The sequence below is a fragment of the Taeniopygia guttata genome, chromosome 5 (assembly GCF_048771995.1).
Source record: "Taeniopygia guttata chromosome 5, bTaeGut7.mat, whole genome shotgun sequence".
NCBI classification, from domain to species: Eukaryota; Metazoa; Chordata; class Aves; order Passeriformes; family Estrildidae; genus Taeniopygia; species Taeniopygia guttata.
In genome coordinates, this window is record NC_133030.1 from 2,177,454 (window position 1) to 2,202,588 (window position 25,135).

The following is a 25,135-nucleotide window of genomic DNA, read 5'->3' on the forward strand; positions in this document are numbered from 1 at the left end:
GCTGCCTTCCCCTGGGAAGGTCCTTGTCTATAACAATGTGTGAAATGAAACTATAGAGATGATTTGAAAAAGGGATATTTTAATGAAAGCGTTGCCCTTATAGTTCTCATAGAGACCCCCAAAAAAACAGTTTTCTTTCAGATTCTCATGGCATTATTCAGTAAATTATATTAAATACATACACCCTAATAAATGAGCCTAGGGCGAAGCATTAATTTAGGCTACGGTGGTTATTCTACGGTAACTTCTCCTGTGCGCAGTCATCCAAGCCTCTGACTCTGGCAAAAGACTGACAGTCCAGAAGAAAGCACTCATCTTCCAACGGGAGACTTCCCACTCAGAGAAGTCTTCCCAGAAGTATTATTTCAGGTCATGTTTTCTCCAGACAAGCAGTGCTTTGTTATTTCTATTGGCTTTCCCCCCCTCCACGCAGCCCCCCGAATGAATCCGACTAGCTCAGAGATGTGGGGCTGTGAGGGGAGGAAATAGCAGGGGAGAGGGAAAGGTAATCAGAAGAGGCTCCTTACCCCAGGGTGTTGGAACAGCTCTCTTTATTCTGTGGTGTCCATGGAGAGCGGGGCAAAAGAGGAAGAGCAGGAAGTTTCAGGGGTCTATATAGGTTTTGGACAGGGTGGGCACTCCTGGCTCCCCGCCAACCCCATTGGGGCAGGAAGGAGGATCCAGGGGTTATCATGATCAGAGCCACAGAGGCCCTAGGAAAGGGGGGACAAAAGGGTGTCCAGGAGCTCACCATAACACCTCCCCCTTATTTGTTAAACAAGGTTACAGGAATTCACTGGGCTCAATTCAACCCCGAATATGGGTTTCCCACCACCCCATGTTGGTGGCGTGGTCAGGCCTCCTCAGGTTAGCCAACTCTATGTGGTTGACCTCTGAGGTAGAAGGTATGAGACCCTTGATAGCTTTGAAAATCAAGTGACGCAGGATCCCGAACGCTAGGGTTACAAAGAACAGAATAACAAAGACTAACAAAATTGATCTAACTACAGATGTCCACCACCCCGTGAATCCCCATCCCTTGAACATTCTCTTCAGCATTTGCTGGATGACAACTTGCATGGGGTTCATCACCGGGTTGAGTGGGAGGTAGGTTTTCTCTAAAAGGGAAGAACAAACATTTTAAGAACATGTTAAAGCTTCTGTTTCTGCCAGAAGGAATTCCTGCCTAGGAACTTTCTTCTTCTCCCATCCGGCGGCGTCTTCTTTTTGAAGCATCAGCTACTTGCTTCTTGTCCCCTTCTGCTTGACCTGGATTCTTGGGGACAAAAGGTTTCACCCACTTCTGGGGAATCCACCGAGGGCCTGAGGGAGTAGCTACACACGCATAGCCACGACCCCAGGTCACAAGTTCATAGGGACCCTTGGTTTCCCAAGTTTCTGGATCCCTAATCAAGACCGGTGGATGCTGAGACAATTTAAACTGCTTGCCACTGTTAAAGTGACGTACAACCGGTGGACTCATATTTTCGAATGAACAATTCAGAAAATTGATAGTAAACATAGCTTTACAGAGCTTCTCTCGTGGAGACATCCACGGAGCTGAGCTGTTTTGTTTTTTCAATACCTGCTTGAGCGTCTGGTGTGCACGCTCGACTACAGCTTGACCTGTGGGGGAGTGGGCAGTGCCAGTCTTATGTTCCACTCCCCACTGCTGGAGAAATTCCAGGAACTCCTTGGATACATACGCTGGGCCATTATCTGTTTTGATCGTTTTTGGCACCCCCAATACTGAAAATGCTTGTACTAGGTGTTGTTTGACATGTGCAGCCTTTTGTCCTATGTGGGCAGAGGCATACACTGCACCTGAGAATGTGTCCACGCTTACATGAACGCATTCAAGGCGACCAAAACTCTGAATGTGTGTGATGTCTGTCTGCCATACCTCACAGCTGCTAAGGCCTCTGGGGTTTACCCCCATGCCCAGCGATGGCACCGCCTGGAGCTGGCAATTAGGACAGTTGGTCACAATGGCTCGGGCCTGACTCCGTGTAAGCTGGAACTGCCGAATCAAACCTGGTACATTTTGGTGGTAATGTTCGTGACTCAGCTTTGCCTGTTGGAAAACATCAGGGAGACTTGCCTTTTCGACTGGTGCAGCGAAGGAGTCTGCTTTTCGGTTCCCCTCTGCAATCTCACCTGGCAAATCAGTGTGTGACCTCACATGCATCACAAAGAATGGATGTTCTCGGTGCGAGATTAAATAAATTAGCCTTGAGAGTAACCTGAAGAGATGTTCATTTTCTATTTCTCTGAGCACAGCCTGCTCCGCCCTGGAAACTATACCTGCCACATAGGCAGAGTCTGTCACCAAGTTGAACGGCTCGGAAAACCTCTCAAAAGCTCTCACCACTGCAGCCAGTTCAGCCACCTGGGGGGATCCCTCCACAAGCTCAACATCAGCTTCCCAAAGCTGAGTCTGTGGATTTCTCCAAGTCATCACCGACTTGTGGGAAGCCCCAGAGGCATCAGTGAACACTGTGAGAGCTCTGAGTGCTCTCCGGCTCCTTTTCTCTTGAGGAATCAGGTGGAATTCCTCATTGAACAACTTGTGAGACGGGGCATGGACTGATATTTGTCCCCTATAGCTGTCCAGAGATAGCTGGAGACTGGCACTGCTCTGGAGCAAATGCTCAAACATCCCTTTAGTCAGTCTCTCAGGAGAGTTCCTTCCCTCCACAGAAAGCCTGACTGGAAGGTGAATACATGCAAAGTCACACCCTGCTAATTCACACAGCCTCACCCTGGCCTTCTGAATCAGCTTTGCTATCAGCTCTTGTGGCCTAGTGATGGTTTTGGATCTTTGGAACGATAGGAAAACCCATTCTATGATTGAGAGTGGGTCCTTCTGCCCCTTGATCCATTGGAAAATCAATCCATGCAGGTGTGGGAGCTTTCCTAGAACAATGAACTGGAAAGGCAGATTTGGGTCACATCGATGTGCCTGCCTTTCTGACAAGGCCTTCTGTACCTTTTCGATTGCTGTCTTTGCCTCTGGAGTCAGTTCCCTGGGGGAGGTCAGCTCCCTCTCCCCCTTCAATAAATTGAAAAGAGGTTCCAGGTCCTCGTTTGTGAGGCCTAGCCAGGGCCTTACCCAATTTAAAGACCCACACAGCGAGTGGAGGTCTGCTAGTGTTCTGGGGTTGCAATTTATCTCCAATTTCTGTGGGACAATAGTCCTTGCAGAGATTTCCAGGCCCAGGTATCTCCAAGGTGGCATTCTTTGAACTTTGTCTTCCTGCAATTTGAATCCAGCAGAGGTTAAAACTTTAACCACTAGGTCAAGTGTATATTGGAGTATAGAGTCATTGGGAGCACACACAAGCACATCATCCATATAGTGTAGGATGATGGCATCCTTTCTCTCTGCACGTACTGGAGACAGTAGTGCTGCTACATACTGTTGGCATATGAAAGGGCTGGATTTTAGACCTTGGGGCAAAACTTTCCAGTGGTAGCGTTTCATCGGTGCTTCTCTATTGACCGTGGGAACAGAGAATGCAAACCTCGGGGCATCTTCAGGGTGCAATGGAATTTGGAAGAAGCAGTCCTTTATATCTAACACAGCCAATTTCCAGTCCTGGGGAAGCATAGCTGGGCTCGGCATCCCCGGTTGGAGAGGTCCCATGTCATCCACAATTTTGTTTATCTCTCTGAGATCATGGAGCAATCTCCACTTGTCCTTCCCAGGCTTTTTTATTACAAAGACTGGGAAATTCCAAGGGCTGTCTGTCTCTTGCAGGTGTCCTTGAGCTACCTGCTCCTCCACAAGTTTTTCAAGCGCCTCGAGTTTTTCTCTACTCAAAGGCCACTGTGCTACCCACTTTGGGGTGTTATCCAACCACTTTAACTTGTGGGCATGGCGCTCCACAGTGGCGACTCCCGAAAATCCTGGGGTGTCTTAGGAATGATTAATTGGACTCCCCACTGGGACACGGTGTCTCTCCCCCACAGAGGAGCCTTATAGTCTGCCACAAACGGGCGAACACTTGCTGATTTCCCGTCAGGTCCCTCAATTTGCACTACATTTTTAGAAATTTTTGCCAATGTAGTTCCTCCTATACCCTGAAGTTTGCCTGCCACAGGTTGCAATTCCCAGTGTGATGGCCACATGGTTTTGGGTATCACCGTGATGTCTGCACCTGTGTCCAGAACACCTTCCACCTGAAGATGCTCTGACCCATGTGCTAGGTTGCATGTCATGGAGGGTTTGTCCTCTCCTACCACTTCCGCCCAGTAGACTTCTGGAGATTTTCCTTCTACTGTGATTTCCACTGGGATGGGAATGGCTTGTGCCAGAAGTTGCCCCTTTTCTAAATAGAATGGAGGGTGCAAGCAACGTGCCAACAGCATAAGGCTGGATATTTTTCCCTTAGTAGTCATGGGAACTATTTCGATCTCAGGAGGTGTGTATGCTGTGTCCCCAATAACAAAATACTCACTGTCCAGTTCCATATCGTACACCTGCAGGTCCTGAGGGTTTTTTGATAGGTCCACCACAATGACTTTCCAATCAGTGTTTCTGAAATGAAATCCTTTGGCAGTCACTAAGCGTGGCCGGCCCAGTGGCTGCCAAACCTTGTTAGTAATACATTTTACATTCTTATTTTTCTCTCTCCCCCCATCATAGTATCCACCCTCCCCCTTATTTGTTAAGAGAGAGGTATCATCACATTTGTGTCCCACTATATTTATATCTTTGCGCGTAGCAGTGGGCACGCGCTGTGCATCTAGTTTTTTTGTTTGTTGATCTGTCTCTGGTTCTGGTTCTGAGGACAGTTCCTGGCAAAGTGTCCTGGTTTCTTGCAACGCAGGCAGATGATTTGCTGCAGCTGTTGTGATGATCTGGGTGGCTTCCTTGGGCTTGATGCAGCAGTGGCAACAGGCTGTAATCCTGCTGGTGCTCTATGACTGACAGGACTATCAAGCAGCTCTGCTTTCTTAGCGCAGGCCTCGATCATCTGGCCAAGAGTAGGTGCCGGATCAAGAGGAAGGCTGAGAAGAATCCTACGACAGGTCTCGTTGGCATTCCTCTGGGCCATTTCTTTAATCAACTCTGTTTGCACACTGGTGTGTTGCACCTGTTTTTCGACTTGGCTTCTCAAACGATCCACAAACTGCAAAAAACTCTCAGAAGGAAACTGTTTGATATTAATATAACTGCATCCAACCTTAGTGCTTGGTAATTGATACAGTGTCTTTTCTGCAGCAGTACAGATTTTTTCTAAAACTGATCTAGATAACAGTCTGGTTTGTTTTTCTGGACATTGTATGTCTCCTGTCCCACACAAATGGTGTATTGTAAGGGGCTGGCCATCCATGTCGGTGGCATCACTGGGTGTATGCTGTATTTCTTGCAACACTGTTTCCAAAGCCAATTTCCACTTACTTTCCCATATCTCATATTCAGAGGATGTTAGTAAACATTTAAACAAATCAGTTATATCTTTTGGCACCATTTCATTTGAATTGAAGGTTGCCCTCATCATACCCTTAAAAATCTCACTTGATCTCCCAAATTCTCTCTGAACCTTACAGATTTCTGTTTTGTCCCTGTATGGGAGAGGTTGGTATGTTCTTGTACCATTCCTTCTCCCTAAATAAACCACTGGAGTTACCGATGGTATTGATTTCTCGATAGGGGCAGGCTTGTGTTCGTCCCGCGCACCCCCCACCTCGGTGAGGGGCAGCTCGCCCCCCCCCCCCTCGGGCTGTCTGCTCCGCGGTGCAGACTCGGTCCCTGCCCCGGCTCTGAGCCGCGGGGCTTCTGTGCCGTGTCCCCGTCCTGCTCTGAGCTGCGGGGCTGCTGTGCCGTGTCCCCGTCCTGCTCTGAGCTGCGGGGCTGCTGTGCCGTGTCCCCGTCCTGCTCTGAGCTGCGGGGCTGCTGTGCCGTGTCCCCGTCCTGCTCTGAGCTGCGGGGCTGCTGTGCCGTGTCCCCGTCCTGCTCTGAGCTGCGGGGCTGCTGTGCCGTGTCCCCGTCCTGCTCTGAGCCGCTGGGCTGCTGTGCCGTGTCCCCGTCCTGCCGTCCTCGGCGCTGCGGCTCGGAGGAGAGCAGGGGCCGGCCCCGCCCCTGTTCCCGGGGCAACCCGGGGGCTGGCACTGATAAGGGGTTGCTATGGGAGATAAGCAGGCGTCGGAGGAGGGGAGGGAGGAGGGGGTGGGGGCGGAGGGGGTGGCGGAGGGCGGGGGAAGCAAAGGAATGCGAGTGGGAGGGGGAGTGGGGGGTGGAGCGGCCGGTGCCGCTGGAAGCACATGGCCGCCGCCATGATCTGGCCGCGTGTGCCTCTCAGATGCCGTTAAGACACACTCCGGGCTGTATCTCTCCGAAAAACAAGGTGTTATAGGGAGATAAGGGGTGGGTGAGGGGTTTTCAGGGCTGGGGTATTGAGGGGGTGGGCAGGAAGGGGAAAAGGGGGTGTTAGAACTGTGGATCTGCGTTTGCATGCTCTTTTCTGCTTCTAAAATATTTTTCCGTGCTTGTAAAAATATCGGAATAAATCGAGAAACTTTACGTTCACCATTTTCGACTTTTAAAGTTAATATCTGTCCAATTTGAGTCCAAAAAGCAAGCGAATTCAGGTCTTGCACAGTAAAATTTGGTATTTCTGTCTGTAGCCAGCACACAAAACGCAGGAGGAGCTTTTTAGGGAATGATACATTGTTTAAGTTATTGCTAAGATGTGTTAGTATACTCTTCTGCTGCAGTGAAATGTTAGTACCCATGATTTTTAATTGTTTCACTGGTCTAGTCTCCACCAGAGCTAATAACACAGCACGAAAGATTCGAATTTCCCGCCGTGGGAAACCCGAGCGGGGGGGCACAGGAGGAGGGGCGTTCGTCCCGCCGCTGCCGGGGCGGCTTTAGCCCGCTCCTCCCGTGTCTGTTCCCCGCTGGAACGTGGGTATGCGCAGCCCACCGGTTCCCGCTTACTCGCAGTAGGGTCCTGGCTCACCGTCCCGCAAGCAGCCCCCCCAGTCACTTATGGAAACCCTCCCAGCCAGGCGCGGTCCCGGGTGCCGCGTCGGAGAATTTACCAAGCCTGTGACTGCGGGATTCGTCTGTGAAACCCTCTCTGGGGGTTCCCTCTCCAGTCGGCTCTTCCTGGGTACTCAGGCAGAGGTCCCCGACTGTGCCCCGTGACTCAAAGCTGTTAAAGGCAGCTAAAGTACCAGGGCAGTTGACTGTCCCAAGAGCTTTCGACTCCCACCGAAATAGGGGGTCCAGCTTCTTCGTGGGCTCAGAGCAGCACACGTTGGGGCGCCAACTGTTATTTCTATTGGTTTTCCCCCCCTCCACGCAGCCCCCCGAATCAATCCGACTAGCTCAGAGATATGGGGCTATGAGGGGAGGAAATAGCAGGGGAGAGGGAAAGGTATACAGAAGAGGCTCCTTACCCCAGGGTGTTGGAACAGCTCTCTTTATTCTGTGGTGTCCATGGAGAGCGGGGCAAAAGAGAGAAAGAGCAGGAAGTTTCAGGGGTCTATATAGGTTTTGGACAGGGTGGGCACTCCTGGCTCCCCGCCAACCCCATTGGGGCAGGAAGGAGGATCCAGGGGTTATCATGATCAGAGCCACAGAGGCCCTAGGAAAGGGGGGACAAAAGGGTGTCCAGGAGCTCACTGTAACAGTGCTTTGTTCTCTGGATCTCAGAAAATGCTACCACAGCTGGAAATACCCACAGATTTGCAGTTAGGGCTTGCAAGCAGCACTACCTGATGGCCCAGTGCAGGGGCGTAGAATTCAAATCCCCACCCAGCTGATCCACTACCGCACCTTTGGAAATGTAGTATCTGGGTAACAACAACACAATCAGGCAATAACACAATATAATAACACAAAAAAATAGCACAAGATTATTCTAAAGATAACACAGCTAAAGGAGTAAATGACTCTTAATAAAAATTTCACGTTACCGCTTGCAATTAGTCCTTGTACAGAGGACTCAATGGCTCTGGGCCATCATGTGGTCACCAACATCCCCATTGGGGCTGTGGGGACACAGGGACCTCCAGCTCCTGGGGAGGAAATGTGCCATGGCCCTTGGACAATCGGCAATCACCACTCACAGGTCACAGGAAAGGGGATAATTACCACTCCCAACTCAGGCTGCAGACGATGGCTGACACACAGAGCTCTCGCCATCCCGTCACAGTGGGGTCCTGGCTGGAAGGATCACGGCTCAAGTCAGGTCTTCAGGTACACACTGGAAGAGCCATTCAGGGCACATGAGCACCAGCAGCCCGCATAAAAGGGAAGAAAACTGAAAGAGCAGGCACATTTCTGAAAATAAACCCCCACATTTATTTCCCAAACCCTGTTTTGGGAGGGGTCAGGGCAGTAGGCAGAAGGTGGCACGGTTTTAGTAGATGGCACCTGCCCACAGGCAGGCAGTTGGGTGCTTTCCTGTGACTGGTTGCTGCACTTTCCATTACCATTGGTTGTTTTTAAGGCAGCAGAAGATATGTTTGGGGGGTAAAATGAGACCAGCACCGTGGGAATGACTCCGGCATCTCAACATTTCCCGTGGGCTCCCATTTCATAGGAAGAAAAAAAAAAAGAGTTCAGCAGGGCTCAAGCTGAAATGATATTTTGTAGCTTATGGCTCTCCTCAGAGCTCTGGTAAGAGAGGAACGTCTCTGTCCCTGAAACCAAATAACCCTTGGAATGCACACATGGACCTGTGCCTTGCTTCAAGAGACACCAAGAAGCCCTGCCACTTTGAAAGGGCAGCTGTTGTTTCACTGCTGCATTTCTTGGCTCGGCAAAGCCCCTCCTACCCGCACTAGGGCCTGAGCTTGAAGATCTAAAGTACCACCCCGGAGGACAGGCATGGAAAGCTTGAGAAAGGCTGAAGGCAGCACTCTGATTCCCCCTTTAGCCAAGACGTTTCTTTAGCTGAAGTTGCTGACAAGGACCAGCCTTGACACACCACAATGGGTTGGTTGTTTTATTTCTCAGGTCCTCAGTCCTGTGTGGTGAAGCGTTCCTGGGTCTCCCAGACCGCTCCGGATAGCTGCAGGTCCGGGACCTCGGGAAACGCTTGATGGTAGTAAAGAGATGAGTCTTCCACCGGGCGAGAGTCTCTCAGGAGGCTTTTATTCTGAGGGCTTCGGTGAGGGAAGGCGAGGGTGGTGAAGGGACACAGCCACTCAGAGGGCGAGCCAGCTCTGAGAGCCCCGAACCAGGGGCGGGGCAGGGTTTATAACAGTTACAGGGAAGGAGGGTCAGGGTACGGAGCATCCAACCGGGTGAGGGTATGAGGGCGGAGTCAAGCAGGAGTGACACGGCAACGGCCAACTGGGATAGAGGGAAGGAGTGGTTTCGGGGGAGGAACCAATGGGGGTACAAAGAACCGAGAACTTTCTAGAACAGAGGGAAGGGGTACAAAATGATTGGCATAAACTGGGGGAAGGGATAACAGATAACGGACAACTCGGGAGGCGGGAAAACTACACATCTGTGGCCTCCCATGGCAAAGCGGGGAGGTCACCAACCACACCCCCTCCCACATCTCCCCTGTCTTTATTAACTAAAAAAACAGACCCGAATGTCTTAACTAAATATTGTTTAAAAATTGCTAAAGCAACAAAAATAAGAAAGATGATAACTAAAATCCAAATGAGTCCTTTGACAATGGGGGCCGCCCATCCGGGGATGCCCCACTGCGAGAATGTCTTGTCCACGGGGTCAGCAGCCGAGGGGTTTTCAGTCTTTAGATCTTTCACTTGCTCGCGGATTTGCTTGATGTGGGCCTGGATGGATGTGCTGCGAGATGATAGGTTGAAACAGCACAACCCATCAAAGTCCTCGCAGCTGTGGCCATGGGCTAAGAGCAAAAAGTCTATGGCAGCCCGATTTTGTAGGGTTGCATGCCTGGTGGTCTGTTCGTCCACCAAAAGGTCTGAGAGGGCGGCAGACGTAGCGTTGGCATTCTTGTTAACCCAACACTCCAGGTGAGAAAGCTCACCAAGGGCTTTTGCTGCTGCATACCACGGAAGGAAGATGGATGCAGCGATTCTCTTTGTTTTGCCCCAATTATAAAGCTCCGAATCACAATTTGAGTCGAATTGATTGTAAGATCTTTTTTTGCGTGCCAATTGTTTTTCCTTCCTCCATTCTAAAATTTGGGTTTTATTTGGAGTGAGGGTAGCAAGCTTGCCAAGGCTACATGGTCCTCCCTGGAGCCGAGATGGAATGCCTGACCACACTCTGTCCCCACAGATAAGAAACATCCCCTTGGGCAACACCTTAGGACGCGTGGACGAGACCGAAATGACCTGGCTGGTGTAATTGCACCAGGTCTGACTGTTGTATTTTTTGCTCAACGGTGTCACATCCTTCCTGTATGTGTTCTTGGCCAAGTCAATTCCATGCCAATTCTGACTTGGCCTCCTGTAATAAAATTTGACACAGTATTCTGCGTGAGAGGACCCCAAGAAGTCCAATTCTTGGGGTTCCTCTTTGCTGTTCGACAGAATTTTGGTCCACTCGTCCCAAGTGTCAACCGGGTTAGGTCTCTTACCCGTGGTTCGGAGTAGGTCTGAGTTGTAAACTGGCCAATCGTCGGCGACCAGGGGAACCCCCACCAGGCATGTGGACAACGGGTTGTCCACACTGCCCATGGCCAAACACAGATTGTCCTGCTGCAAGGACTTGGCGAGCGTGACCCACACGTTCTCCTTCGGCTGCTGAACAATCCAGCCGTCCGCCGCTTGCAGCCACAAGATGACGAATGCCACGGCGACGGCCAGCTGGGCGCAGTGGGGCGATTTCTGGTGTTTCTCCCGGGTAGTTGTCACTTGGGCAGCCATCCTCATTCTATTAAAATAAAAGGAACTGTAAATAACAAAGGATTTGGTTCCCTCCCCTCCCAGCTCCCCCTTTGAGTTTAAATAGAAATTTAGGGTAGAGGGGCATAGGGAAAACGGGTAAGGTAAGGGGGTAAGGGAAAGGTAACTGGAGGGGATGGGTTATTTTGGGGTGTCGAGTCCAGAGGTGGGTAGTAAAGTCTGGTGATGAGGACTCGGGACACCAAGTTGGGACGGCTCCCGGTCCTCTTCATTCGTCGTCTCTTCCACGCGACTGCGTCGTCTGGTGTTGTGGGAGACGCAGTCTGTGGGTCCTGTCGCGTTGGTGGTTCTGCCGCTGGGGCATCTTCTAAGAAGGGCTTCACATATTTCCCCGCAATCCACTTTGGTCCATGAGCTGTTGAGACACAGGCATACCCTCTCCCCCAGGTTATTAGGGGAAAAGGCCCTGTGATGGCTCGGGATTCCGGGTCACGGACAAGGACCGGTGGGCGCTCCTTCAAAAGTGCTCGCGTGCTGTTAGTAAAGTGTCTGATGACGGGCGGGTCTGGCTCCCGGTCGGTGCAATTTAAAAAATTCAGCACATAAAGTGCTTTACAGAGTCTCTCGACCGGAGTCATCGCCAGCGCCGCGTCGTGTTGTTGGTCGAGCAACCTTTTGAGTTCTTTGTGGGAGCGCTCCACTATAGCCTGTCCTGTTGGGTTGTGAGGAATGCCGGTGGTATGTTTGATGCCCCATTGCTGCAAGAACTCCTCAAATTGTCTCGAGGTGAGTCCCGGGCCGTTATCAGTCTTAATTGCCTTCGGGACTCCCAGTGTGGCGAACGCCATACATAGATGTTTTTTGGCGTCCTTCGTCTTCTCCCCCGTGTGGAGAGAGGTGAAGATTGCGCCTGAAAAGGTGTCAATGGAAACGTGGATATATTTGAGGCGGCCAAAAGAGTTGTAGTGTGTGACATCCATCTGCCACAGCTCCAAAGCTCCCAGTCCCCAGGGATTGAGCCCTGATGCCACCGGTGGAAGGGCAAGGGACTGACAGCTGGGGCAAGTGGCGAGGATGGCCTTGACCTGCTCTTTGGATATCTTGAATTGTCTGGCAAGGGCAGGAGCGTTCTGATGAAAGAACGCATGGCTGAGCCTTGCTTGGGCGAAAATGTCTGGGATGGTGTTAGAGAGTGAGTGTACAGAAGAGGTCGTGGCAACAGTGGCCATAGCTAAGTGGTCTGCCCTCCGGTTACCCTCAGCGATGGCTCCTGGCAGGTCTGTGTGCGCCCGAACGTGCATTATGTGATAGGATTGCTCGCGGTGGGAGACCAACCAGATTAATTCCGTGAGCAACCCGAATAATTTCTTGTTTTGAATTTCTTTGAGCATTGCATGTTCTGCTCGCTCTGCTATCCCAGCCACATACGCCGAATCAGTCACCAGATTAAAAGGTTGTTGAAATGTTTTGAATGCTCTCACGACCGCGGCAAGTTCTGCGATCTGGGGGGAACCCTCAACTATTTGGATGTCAGACTCCCACTTCTGACTCTCCGGGTCCTTCCACGTGATCACTGATTTGTGGGATTTTCCCGATCCATCAGTGAACACTGTGAGAGCATCTTTGATCGGTGTTTTACTTTTGTACGATTTTGGGGCCAAACAGAAAGTGTCCTTGAATAGCTTATGCTTCGGATAATGTATGGAAATTTGGCCAGGATAGCTATCTAGAGAAATTTGGAGATTTTCATTTGTTTGCAACAGTGATTCCAATTGCTCCAAATTTAGAGGTACATAGATGCACGCCGGATCGCACCCTGCGAGGGTCCGGAGGCGTTGTCGGCCTTTGATTATGAGTTTGGCCATCAATTCTGCGGGTGTGGAGATGGTTTTCGGGGGCTGGTGCGGAAGGAACAGCCACTCGATGATAAGGAGTGGGTCCTTCCGGCCTGCATCCCACTGAAACAGCAACCCATGGAAGTTTGGGCACTTACCCAAGATGGCGAGGGGGATGGGAAGGACCCGGTCCACACGGTGCACCTGGCGGGATCCGATGGCCTCCGCAACTCTCTCCAGGGCTCGCTTCGCGGCGGGTGTCAGCTCGCGTGGAGAAGCCAGGTCGCCGTCTCCTCGCAGGAGTTCGAAGAGGGGCGCCGGCTCCTCCGTGGTGAGTCCCAGGAGAGGTCGGATCCACGTGATGGTTCCGCAGATCTGCTGCAGATCCCGCAGGGTCCGTGGGTCGTCTTTGATGGTGACAGACTGGGGCGCGACGGTCCTTCCCGTGACCGTGATGCCCAAATACTTCCATGGGGCGGAGAGCTGGATCTTCTCTTCCGCAATCTGGAAACCCGCGTCCTTGATGGCTTTGATGGTTTTGTTGAGTGCTGCGCGGCGGTAGGTGGTCGTCTCCGCGCAGACAAGGACATCGTCCATGTAATGAAGGATGACGGCTTCGGGGAAAAGTCGGCGGATTGGCGATAAAACCTGTGCCACGGATGTTTGGCAGAGCACTGGAGAATTTTTAATTCCCTGGGGCAAGGTGGTCCATTGATACCTTTTATAAGGTTCCGCCCGACTGATGGATGGTACGGAAAAAGCGAACCTGGGGGCATCTCCTGGATACAAGGGGATGTTAAAAAAGCAGTCCTTGATGTCAATGACTGCGAGCTGCCAATCCCGGGGAAGCATGGAGGGTGAGGGAAGCCCAGGCTGGAGGGGGCCCATGTCCGCAATGACAACATTGACCCTGCGGAGGTCTTGGAGCAGGCGCCACTTGTCTTTGCCTGTTTTTTTAATCACAAAGACAGGAGTGTTCCAAGGGCTGGTGGAGGGTATTAAATGCCCAAGGCGCACCTGCTCTTCTACAAGATCATTGAGCGCATTTAATTTTTCCTCCACAAGGGGCCACTGATCCACCCACACCGGAACATCGGTCTTCCAATTCAACGGTGGGGAGGTGCGCTCCGCAGTGGCCCTCACTAAAAATCCCACGCAGGGCTAGGGATGTCAAGGCGGGCACCCCACTGGGACAATACGTCCCTGCCTAATAACATGATGTTTGATGACACAACAAAGGGCCGAATGGCGGCTATTTGTCCCTCTGGTCCCTCCACACTTACCAGGCGTCGACTGCGCATGGAATTGACAGCTCCGCCCACTCCGGAGATTGTGCCGCAAGGGGGCACCAACTCCCAGTCGCGGGGCCACTTTGACCTGGGAATGATGGTGACATCCGCCCCAGTGTCTGCCATCAGGTTCATCGCCACCGACTTTCCCTGTAAAGAAATGACAGTCCTGATTATGGTCTTTCTTTGGTAACATTCTGGGTGAGAAAAACGTGAATGTCCTGTTCCGGGTCCCGTCCAGAGAGGTCGTCCGAGTCGAGCAGATAGAGCAAGGCGAAGGGGAGCCCTTTGCCCAGGGTGTAAGGGGGCTAGTGGCAAATGACCGAGACCGTTACCTCGGACCCCAGCAGGACACACACCACTTCAGGGATGATGGAAATCCTGTCTGGTGTGTGCCTTGCGTCGCCGACGATGAGGACGGTCGCTTCGCCTTGGCAGTGAGGGGGCTCCAGGAACCCCGCGGGGACTCTCACCAGGTCCTCATCCTGGAAGGTGACGGTGACGGAGCTTCTGAGGACCTGGCGGCGGCCGGGATCTAGGTTGGCCGTTCTCCGGAGGAGGCGAAGTCCGTCGTCTGTGCTCCGCCAATCCTCCGAAACTGTCCCCTGGGCCATTGGTCCTCCCTGATAGTAGGGAGGCTCGGGCGCTGAGAAGGGCCATTTGATGTTCTCGCGCGGCCCCTCCTCGCGCTCCGCGGCCCGTTTCCCGCCGGCTGGTATGGCGGGAATGAGTTCCTGGGTGGGGGTCTTGGGGAAGGTGCATACGGGTGATGGCAGAATGCATCGGGGGGGCAGGGGCAGTTGGCTTGAATGTGCCCCATTTGGCCACACCCGAAGCAGCGCATGTTGTTTAAGTTCAGCATGGCCTCCCCCACCCCTTTGCTCACTGCCATGGCAACCGTTACCTCTGTAGATGTGGCCTTCACGCACGCCTCCACCATCTGGGTGATGGTGGGTTCGGGGTTCCTCAGTAACGCTCTTAAGATCTTCTTCGTCTCTGCTGAGGCGTTGGTCATTGCCATCTTTCGGAGGAGCTCTTCCCTTGCCGCAGGGTGCTCTATCTGCTTTTCGATCGCCTATCTGAGGCGGTCCACGAACTTGATGAAAGATTCGTCCGGTCCTTGAAGTATTGTAGAGAAACTTTGGGAGGGAGTTTTGCCGTCTGGGATCTTCAACAGCGCGGCACGGCCAGCCTCTCGGATGTCATCGAGGAGCGGTGTCGGAAGGGGGACTTGGTAAGTGGGTGCTGCAGAGGCTCCGGCAAGGCATCAAAAACGCCGGCCCCGCACCCAAGGGTGGCATGAGACCTCCTCCAGCTCCGGCCTGTCCGCAGGCTGCTTGGCCAAACACCATCGGATCAGGTGCTGGAGCTCTGGGGAGAGAAGCCAGAAAGCGCCGGTCACCGGCAGAGTCTCCTGCCCAGCTGCCCCCGTCACCCGCAGGGCCCGGGCCGTGCCAGGCTGGGCTCTAGGCCGTGCCGGACTCCCAACCGGCTCTGCCCCGCGTGGAAGAGCGGCACGGCGGGACGCGGCATCCTCCTCCGGCCGCCCGTGCCGCGCTGACCCCGTCGAGCTGCGTGAGGGCCGCGCCGGGCTGCGTGCCGCCACCTGCCAAAGCCCTCTGTCTTTAGGCCGGACACCCACCTGGAGAGACCTGCCGCTGGAAGAAGACCTTCCCCAGCACAATGTCAGGGTCGTCCTGGAAGGGGAGGCTGCCGCAGACCATGACGTAAAGCAGCACGCCCAGGGACCAGATGGTGGCCGCGTGGCCGTGGTAGTAACCCAGCCAGATCCACTCGGGCGGGCTGTACGCGTGCGTTCCTAGGGGAGACAGGCGGCGCTGGCTGGGCGCAGGCTGCTGCCTTCCAGAGCCTGGCACCAGCCCCCTGGCCGAGGCAGGGGCTGCACCTGCGGCCACAGCTTCTCCCCGAGGCCACCCCGCGTCCCCCAGCCAGCTGCCCAAAAGCAAGGAACCATTCCGCAAGGCCAAGAAGGCCAGCGGAGCAGCCCAGGCCCTTGTGGGCCCGCTGAGCCCCAGGGCCAGGAGCCGCTTTTGCCACCCCCTCTGTCGGCAGGGCCGGCAGCCGGCTCCTGGGGCACGGCATCCGCCCCGTGCCAGAGGGCAGCCGGCTGAAGGCCGCAGCCCGCGGCCCAGGAGGGAACGGGGCCGTGCAGTGCCTGGCACCGGGAGCAGGGCCCAGGCCATGGGCTCACCGGCAAAGCCCGAGAAGGCCCGCTCCTGGAGGAAGGTGCCACAACCGAAGTCAATGAGCTTCAGGTCGCCGCTCTCCGGGTCCACGAGGAGGTTCTCTGGCTTGATGTCCCGGTGCAGGACGCCGCAGGCGGTGCAGTGCCGCACGGCCTCCAGCACCTGGCAGAAAAGCCAGCGCGCCTGCTCCTCGCACAGGCACCCCTGCTCCTGCAGGAACTGCAGGAGATCCTGCGATGCCTGCGGACGCTCCAGGACCAGCACGAAGCTGTCGGGCAGCTCAAACCAGTCGAGGAGCTGGATGATGTTGTGGCAGCCAGAGCCCACCTTCTCCATGAGCGCCACCTCCATGGGCACGCGGGTGCCGTCGGGCTGTGAGGAGGAGAAAATCAGTGCCTCTGGCAGGCTGCTGCTGCTGCTGCTGCTGCTGCTGCTGCTGCTGCTGCCCTGGGGCCGCGCTGCGCCCTGCCCGGGATGCCCCAGTGCCCCCTGCCGCAGCCTCCCAGGCGCTTGCGCTTCCTCCCGCCCGGGGGATGCTCGGGGCTGCCCCTGCCCGGCCCCAGCACCGCTGTTCGGCGTGCCCAGGCCCGCGGGGCCGCGGCTCCGCTCCCTGAGCCCGGCCCGGGATTCTCCCTGCCCGCCACGCCCCGCTCTGTCCCGCTGGCCCCGCTCGCTCACCAGCTCGTCCCACTGCAGGACGCTCTCCCGGGCCACGCGTTTGAGGGCCACCTGCGAGCCATGGGGAGAGGAGGGCTGAGCTCCAGCCCTGCCCCTCCCCGCCGCTGCCCCTCCTCCCCCGCCCGGCCGTCGCGGCCACTCACCGGGCTGCCGTCCGAGAGGCGGATGCCCGAGAAGACGGTGCCGAAGCCGCCGCTGCCCAGCTGCGGGCCCCACAGGTACAGCTCCTGCCGCTGCTCCCTTTGCCCTGCGGCCAAGAGCGAGCCATCAGCCTTGCGCCCAGGACCCGCCCCTCCCGCAAGTGCCGCGAGTGGAGCGGGCCGGGCCCCGCGGGCCGCCGCGCTCTCACCCGCTTCCTGCTGCGCGCCGGGCAGCGGCCGCCGCCCTGCAGCCGCCGGGCTGGCGAGCGGCAGAGCCGGGCCGGGGCAGCGCGCACAGGCGGCTGCGGCAGCCCCGGGGCAGCGGGGCAGGGCGGCACCGGCGCTGTCCCCGGCGTCGTGGGCTGGGCTCCGCTCCTGCCGACGGCCGGGGCTGCAGCCCGAGGCTTGGCACGGGGGAGACCCAGGAGCGGCTGCAAAGCAGACAGGGCGTTTTCAAGCCGTGCCATCGGAGGCACTGGAAACAGCCAGCGACTGGGCTGCTCTCAGGGGCCCTGGCCTGGCCTGGCCGTGCCCCTCCAGAGCCCCTGGGGAGCCTCAGGCAGCTCCTCAGGAGATCTCACCTGCTACTAGAAAGCTCTTTGCGGCACTCAAGGGCTGTCTTGGGGCAGCTTGCTGCAGATGGAGGAACCTCCGTGGTGTCTGGAGGACCATCTCCACCTCCAGGCTCGGGCTGTGGCCAGCTGGCAGAACCAGCACAGCGTCCTGGCTGTCCTGGCCGCTGTGGGATGACCACTGCTGGCTCCAGGACGCTTGCTGCCCCGCCAGCTGCTCCTGAGCAGGCTCCCCTGCATCGGGCTGGGCTCCCATTTGGACTTGTGGGCTTTCCCCTGCCACGTCAAGGCTCAGGATTGCGCCCACGTTGTTGAAGTCTGTGAGTCCAAGGGAGCTGGGAGACCTGTCCACGGGCTCTGCTCCTTCCGCAGGCTGACAGGTCTCACTGAGCCTCTGTGAGGGATGGCGGCTGTCAGAGATAGCAGAGGCTCTTGGCAGGATGCAGGGCCTCTGACAGCCTGAGTTTCCTGCATGGATGGTGGTGGCTTCCCCCTGCTGTGCCATCCTTGCAGGCCTTGAGGCTCTCCCAGGGCTGGAGAATCTTGCTGGGAGCAGCCTCTGGAAGGGATGGAGGCTTCTGGAGGAGCTGGCTAAGCCACAGCAGGGCAGGTGGCCTCGCTTCAGCAGCTCCTTCAGTTCTTTCCACAAGGCCTGCCACATCCCAGAGTAGAGCGGCGCACGTGTCCCGTTGCCATCCCAGATCTGCAGCATCAGTTCCTGCAGCTCCCGGGCCACTGCCAGGCAGGGGCCACAGCTGCAGGGGCTGCCCAGGGGGCTGGCGGGAGCACGTGGCCGCTTGCCAGGAGTCGCCCGAGGCCTGGGGAACCTGGGAGTCGCAGGGGCTCCTCGCTTCCTCCGTGAGCCTCTGGGCCGGGCCTTGGGGCGCTTGCTCCACATCGCTCTCCGTGTCTGCCGGCTCCGTTGTTGCCGGTGGCCAAAGGCCCACCAGACAGCCAGGGCGGCCAGCAGCAGGAGAAGCGCAGTCACCAGGACGTCACCGTCACCCATGGCTCCGGCAGGTCCCATCGTGACTGCACTGGCAGCTGTGGGTGCTGGCCCGTCTCACACAGCGACAGCGCGCTGATGTCACAGCGATGTCACAGTGCTGCGGCCAGCACAGCCCTGGGACATCACAGCCCTGCCTGACGCCAGCGCTCTGCCCTTTGTGCCATCACAGCCCTGCCTCGGCCCCGCCCTCCGCAGTGCCCCAGGAGGGATAAAGGGGCTCCCTATGGGCACTTGCAAGACCCAGCTCTTTGCTGCTTCCCCGGGAAGAAAATGGATCCTATCCCATTGAAAGCCAGTACATTAGCCCATTCTTCACCCAGCACACCCTGTCTCTATTTGTCTCACAGCTGGACACCTGCACCAGGTGTATTCTGCGAGGGACAGGATCAAAACTCCACTTAAAACCCTGAAATAGAATCTGCATTGCCTTCCCATCGTCCATGAGACCGGGTGACCTTCTGTTAGGGTGTGGGATTCCTTAAAATCAGAGGGTTTTGGGCACGTTGTAAAAGTCAGACCTCAGAGACAGCAGGATGGTGATTTAGAGCTAAGCAGTAGCTATAAGATTGGTCAGCAGAAAAATTATACAAGAAGTAGAAAGAAAGAACAAATAGAACTATGGTCTGTGTATTAACGTCTGGGTAGAATAACTTCCTACGTTGCAGAAAAGTATATCTGGTGAGATATTAGGAAGTTCAAAGCTTAATAATGGAGCTATGTGCATTGTATCTTAAGGCTTACAGGCAAGTATTGTATTTGAAATAAGCAAGCATTGTTTTAACCAAAGGTATGTGTATTTATAGTGATTGGCTAGAACTACTGTCAATATGCTTTTGCTTTGTGTGATTGGTCATAAAGTTTATAAAGTAAGTTGTAACATGACGTTCTTGGTCTGTTGCTTGGGAATGTGAGCTGCTGGCATCTTCCCATTGTCATAACCATGTAATGAGACTGATGCTAAAAAATAAACAGCTTAAGTCGCATACCACAGCAGTCCTGTCCAGTTTGTGACTTGTATAGAGCCCCTGGCCGGCGATAATATAGCATTCAATATTTTTATACAGCATGACTTCTCATTACCTAATCAAATGATTTGTAGAAATGAATTGGAAAACAGGAAATAAACCAAGAAAAATATTCAAGCTATAAAAGATGTGAGTTTTCTCTCACAGGTCAAGATTTTCTTTGTATTTCAGATGAAAAATATTAGGAAGCTAAATGGTCACCCATTCTTTTCAAAAGTATCTGGATATCCAAGAGATATAAATTTCGGCAGGACTTGTATGTCAGGTATTCCTGAAAACCTTGATTTCACTGCTGCCCGACCTTGATTCAATCCACTTAAATGCAGCTGTATTCCAGGTGCTCAGTGAAATTCTCCATGGAATGCATATTGTTTAGAAATCGTCTGCAGAAAAAGCTAGATACATCTGAAGATCTTTTTTTGGGAATGGCATTTCAGTTCTTTGTACAAACACACAGATGGGATTTCTGCTGTCTTCTTCAGGCCACTTCCTCCAGAGACCTCTCTATTAAATCTCTCTAGTTCTACTCTTCTGGTGATCCAAAGTCAGCACTGGCATTGTCCAACTGCATGGAATTACTGCATGCTACAGCCGCGCACTGAGGGCTTCTGTGTGCAGCGTCATGTAAGCCGTCCTAATGTCACCCTGTTGCTATCAACTCAGCTAGCTCAGCTGGCTGACAGTTGGATCTTAAGGGACAAGAATGTGCCCTGATTTTGGAATACAAATGAGGTACTAAGAAGGAGGCTGGAGGATTTCAATATTTCTGCCTCCAGCTTAAGCAACACTAAATCTTGGTCTTTATCTGAGAAATTATGTGAATTAACCCATTTGGCATTCATATGCCAAAAATGCGAGTAAGAACTGTCAAAAATGGAATAAATCCAATCATCACTTTATTAAAAGAATTCACTTGAAGAAGTCAGGGAGAAGGACTAATCATGCAAATGTCCTTCCCTGAGAATCATTCTGTATATTTGCACAGCTCTCTTCTTATATTCCCATCTAATGCATTGGACATGTCTACTTGCGATGAGACAAATTCTTGCAAAGCTTACCAGATAAACCACGTGTTCTATTCAAGCAGCAAAAGATTTCTTTCTGCTTGGATTTGCTACTTATATTTAGACTTAATGGTCTTTTCCAACCCAAGTGATTCCATCATTCTCAAAGTCGCACATGCTACTTGTCCTGCTTTAGGGCAAATCTGGGAGAAGACATCTGAAAGGGGACACCCCCAGAAAGCCAACCCACATGGCCTCTCCCCGCAACCGGTTTGGGAGAAATTTCCTGGGAGAGAAGTGGAAGAAACCTGTTGATTTAACAGGAAAAGCACTCCCCAGCACAAAAAATGAACACTAGCAGATGACAAAGCTCATTTGATGCTCTGAAGAGATGACAAGGTCAGAAAGTCTCTCCTGTGGCTGGTCGCTCTGTTATCAGTCCCTGCGGCACTCGGAAAGGCTGCTGCCCAGAGTAGGTCACCAAGTAAAAGCTCTCACTGCTCCCCGAGTCCCAATCCGGGGCAGGTTCAAACAGGTCCAAGAAAAGGGAAAGGAAAAGCAACTGTCCAGGGAAAACTTCTCTGCCTCAGCAGCTAAACTAACTAAAAAGCAAAGAAGTGCTCTCTTCTGCTCCGTCCGTGCCCAGACAGCACAGTCCAGCGCAGAATGTGGAGGAGTGCTGCTTGTAGAGGAGTGAGTGCAGTCTCTGATAACCAACTCCGTGCTTTGTCTTCTCCTTGCCTTCACTCTCAGAACCAGTCTTGAAGGCACAGAATATAATAGCCAGCATCAACAGAACAGACCGCTGGGGATACAAGCATCAGAAAGTCACCCTGGGACACTGCTCTATTGAGAGATGTCACCAGACTATGCTAAGACCAATTTCCGGAATTACTAAGTCTAATTCTGTAATCACAGTGGAAAGCTGAGGAGGAAACATCGTTCACTTCAGTTACCTTGTGGCATGCCAGTACTTCCTTTCAATCCCAATGTTTTTTTGGTTTTAATCCCATGACATCACAGGCATAACTAAACATCTTTGGAGCAGGAAGGAAGATATTATTCTTCTCATGATACTGATGGGTAAGCTGAAATGCAAAGCAGCTTATTCAAAGTGAAGAAGCAATAAAGTCAATTGTAAAACTCACCACAGTTTTGTTTACTCCCCTAAATCCTTACTATCCCAAAAGACAAGGACAGCTGGAAACACCTTGTGGCTACTTAATTTTTTCCTATACCTACATGGTAGAGGAAGGAAAAATGATCCGAAACAATGGTAATCCACAACGAAGCATTCTTGGCCTCACGTTCAGGTCCTGCATAGCAAGCTCTTCACCTGGTAAAGTTATTCCATTGCAACAGTTTGGGGAGTATCTTAGAGGGCTGGGTTTAAACCATTAAACCATCCTGATGATTCAGGAATTCAGTAGCAATGAGAAAATTTCCAAGAAGATAGTACTGTGCATTGATTTGCATCTATGACAGACATATTTCTACAAGACAGAAGGCTGTACTACATATGGGTGAAGTGGCATCCTGTTGCCACTTTTTTCTGGTTTTCTGTTTCTTTTGAACTGCTTTCTTACCAGATTAATGAGTTGAACTACCTCAAAAAGGAATCAGGTAAGTGCCAGATCTTTCAAAAAAGAAACAAAAAACCACAAACAATCCCCCCCCCCAAAAAAAAAAAAATCAAATGCAAAGTGGCGATCTATAAGTGCATTTGAAAATAAAAGATTTTTCTACTTTTCATAGATACATGGCGTTCTCTAGAATAATATTGCTCCAACGTTTTGTTTTGGCTTTTTAAAATTCTGAATTTTATGGATTCTTTTTGGCCATTTTAGTAATGAGATTTTTTGATATGTTCTTTCAAGCTGAAATTGATTCTAGTAGATAGAAGCACACTGGTAGGTAAAAGTAGACTAGAAAAGAGAACATTCAGATATTCAGACTAGAAAAGACAACATTCACGTCTTCCCGTGCAAGCAACTGAAGAAAGCAGGCAGGAGATTGTCAGATAACATGCTATGGGAATTGAAAAGAATCTGTCCTTATTTGAAGCAACTGAGAAACTCACACAAGGAAATACAGGTCAGACAGATGAAAGGGTCACAGATGATGTCAAATCAATACATTTAATGCTTGAATGAAACAAGATTTCTTGAAGTACAATCTTATAGAAGAAAGGTGAATTTGCAGAAGCAATTGAACTGGGTCTGTTTTAACTCAACTGAGGATTCAGGAGGGCGATCTTGATATGAAAAGGATTTCAAAACATACAAATACCAAGCAGATCTGAAAGATGTCCCCCTAGAACAGCCAGACTGGGAGTTGTTCACAGATGGAAGCAGTTTCATGGAGGACGGAATCAGACACGCTGGATATGCGGTAACAACAATCAGTCCAGTGGTAGAGGCAAAAGCATTGCCACCAAATACATCCGCCCAGAAGGCAGAACTGGTTGCTTTAACCAGAGCACTAGAATTAAGTGAAGGGAAAAAGGCGAACATATGGACTGATTCAAAATATGCATTTGGAGTAGTGCATGTGCATGGGGCCCTATGGAAAGAACGGGGCCTGTTTTTGTCTCAAGGGACGCACATTAAACACCAAGATGCAGTTCTGCAGCTGACAGGAGCAGTACAAAAACCTAAACAAGGGGCAATTACGCACTGTAAAGCACATCAATCAGGAAACTCCAAAATTTGTGAGGGAAATCGAAAGGCAGATTGGACAGCTCGACAGGCTGCTCGAAAGGTGCAAACAACAATGGCATTGGTCCCTTTAAAACTTAATGTATCTCAATTCCATTTACCTCCACAGCCGAAATATTCAGCAGAAGATGAGAAATTGGGGCATTTACTGAGTGCACAGAAGAATCCAGAAGGCTGGTATGTAACTGCACACGGACAGATAGTGGTACCCCCCTTGGTCATGAGAGAGGTTCTACAAATTAAACATAACGGATGTCATTGGGGTGCAGAGGCATTGGTAAAATTTCTAAACCTTATTTGGTCTCAGTACAAATGTTAACAATGGCAAAATCAATAATGTCAAAGTGTGAGATTTGCTTGAAAAATAACCCAGTGGCTAGACGACAGGCACAACTAGGAAGGGTTCGGGTAGGGATAGAACCAGGAGATTATTGGCAGGTAGATTTTGTAGAATTACCAAGAACTCGAGCATACAAATAATTGTTAGCAGGGGCTGATACATTTTCTGGATGGCCAGAAGCCCTTCCCTGTCGCACGACCCAAGCAAAAGAAACAGTTAAGTGGTTACTACAAGAAATCATTCCCAGATTCGGGGTGCCTCTAGGGATATCATCAGATAGGGGACCCCATTTCATAGCCACGGTGGTAAAAGAAGTAAGTAGGTTGCTGGGAATACCTTGGGCCCTCCACACACCATGGAGACCCCAGTCAAGGGGACAGGTGGAGAGGATGAATCAGACACTAAAAAGGCAGATCAGTAAAATATGTCAAGAAGCCAAACTGCAGTGGCCACAGGCTTTACCAATAGCATGGCTGCATCCACATGCTAAATGTAACTGCAGATGTAGAATATGACATCAATCAGTTAAAACAAATAGAGCGTGAAGTACAAGAAGAGCAGAAAGATTTGGCTACGAGCTGGTTAGACAAAGTCTTTAAAGGGTTAGGGTGGAATGTGAGTCCATGGATTAAGTCTACCATTGAGAGTGTAATAATCCTATTAATTGTGTTCCTAGTAATTTGGTTAGTCTACAGTGTCCTAAAAGGAGAAATACGGAAGAGGACATCCTGGAACCGGAAAATAATCAAGGCACTGACACGGGACCCACACCCGTCATCCTCTGATCCTCCAGTCCATGACAACGTTCACCTCAATCCTGGATTTGAAGAACATCATGTATAAACTTAGAAACTAAAGACTGTATCAAGTGAAAGTATTTGCACTTATGATGAAGTGAAAATACTTTCAAAGGGGGGAAAATGATAGTAAAAGGGTTTTAAAATCATGGGGATTAAGGGTTAAAAGGAAAAATAAGCTTAGTAGACCCTGGAAAAATAAACATCCTAAGCACATGGAGAACTCGTACTTGCTAGAACTGCACTGTGTAGCTAGTACATGATAATTGATATAAGTGCCAGATGTGACGTTTGCTTAGTAATTAAATATAATTACAGTTTAATCAGAAAGAATAATCCTGAGAAACTGTGGTCAGGGACCTAAGAAAGATCACGATAAACTCATGTCAGTGTATACCATAGAACAATACAAGTTTAATAATTAATGTGTAAGTTCTATAACGATAGAATATAAGATACGTTCAGCTGGAAAGCCATGTCGGAGTCAGATTTGGGTTTGTACCCCGACTCCCAGAGCTCTTAATAAAAGCACCTGCATCTAATCATATCCCGCGACTATGTGTGTTTCCGAACGCTAACAGCAGGAGACTTCGACCTAGCCAGAAGCTCGGTGAGAGGTGCTGGAGCACAGAGGGAGCAAAGCCTTTGGACAGGTGTGCCAGCTCCCTCAGAGCTGCTGGTGTCAGCGAACATGCTCCTCCTTGAGGATGCAG

General features: G+C 51.9%; 1 protein-coding gene across 1 annotated transcript; it reads right to left on the reverse strand.

Annotated features, from left to right (window-relative positions):
* Positions 1-14,293: 14,293 nt before the first annotated feature.
* On the reverse strand, positions 14,294-18,539 carry LOC100227201 (serine/threonine-protein kinase pim-1-like). The gene is made up of 7 exons (XM_072929377.1): positions 18,530-18,539; positions 17,168-17,389; positions 16,962-17,065; positions 16,819-16,869; positions 16,146-16,512; positions 15,576-15,752; positions 14,294-15,304 (listed from the first exon to the last, which is right to left on the reverse strand). Exons 1-7 carry the CDS (start codon positions 18,537-18,539, stop codon positions 15,201-15,203), a joined length of 1,035 nt encoding a protein of 344 aa, XP_072785478.1. The 3' UTR covers positions 14,294-15,200.
* Between the last annotated feature and the right edge of the window lie 6,596 nt (positions 18,540-25,135).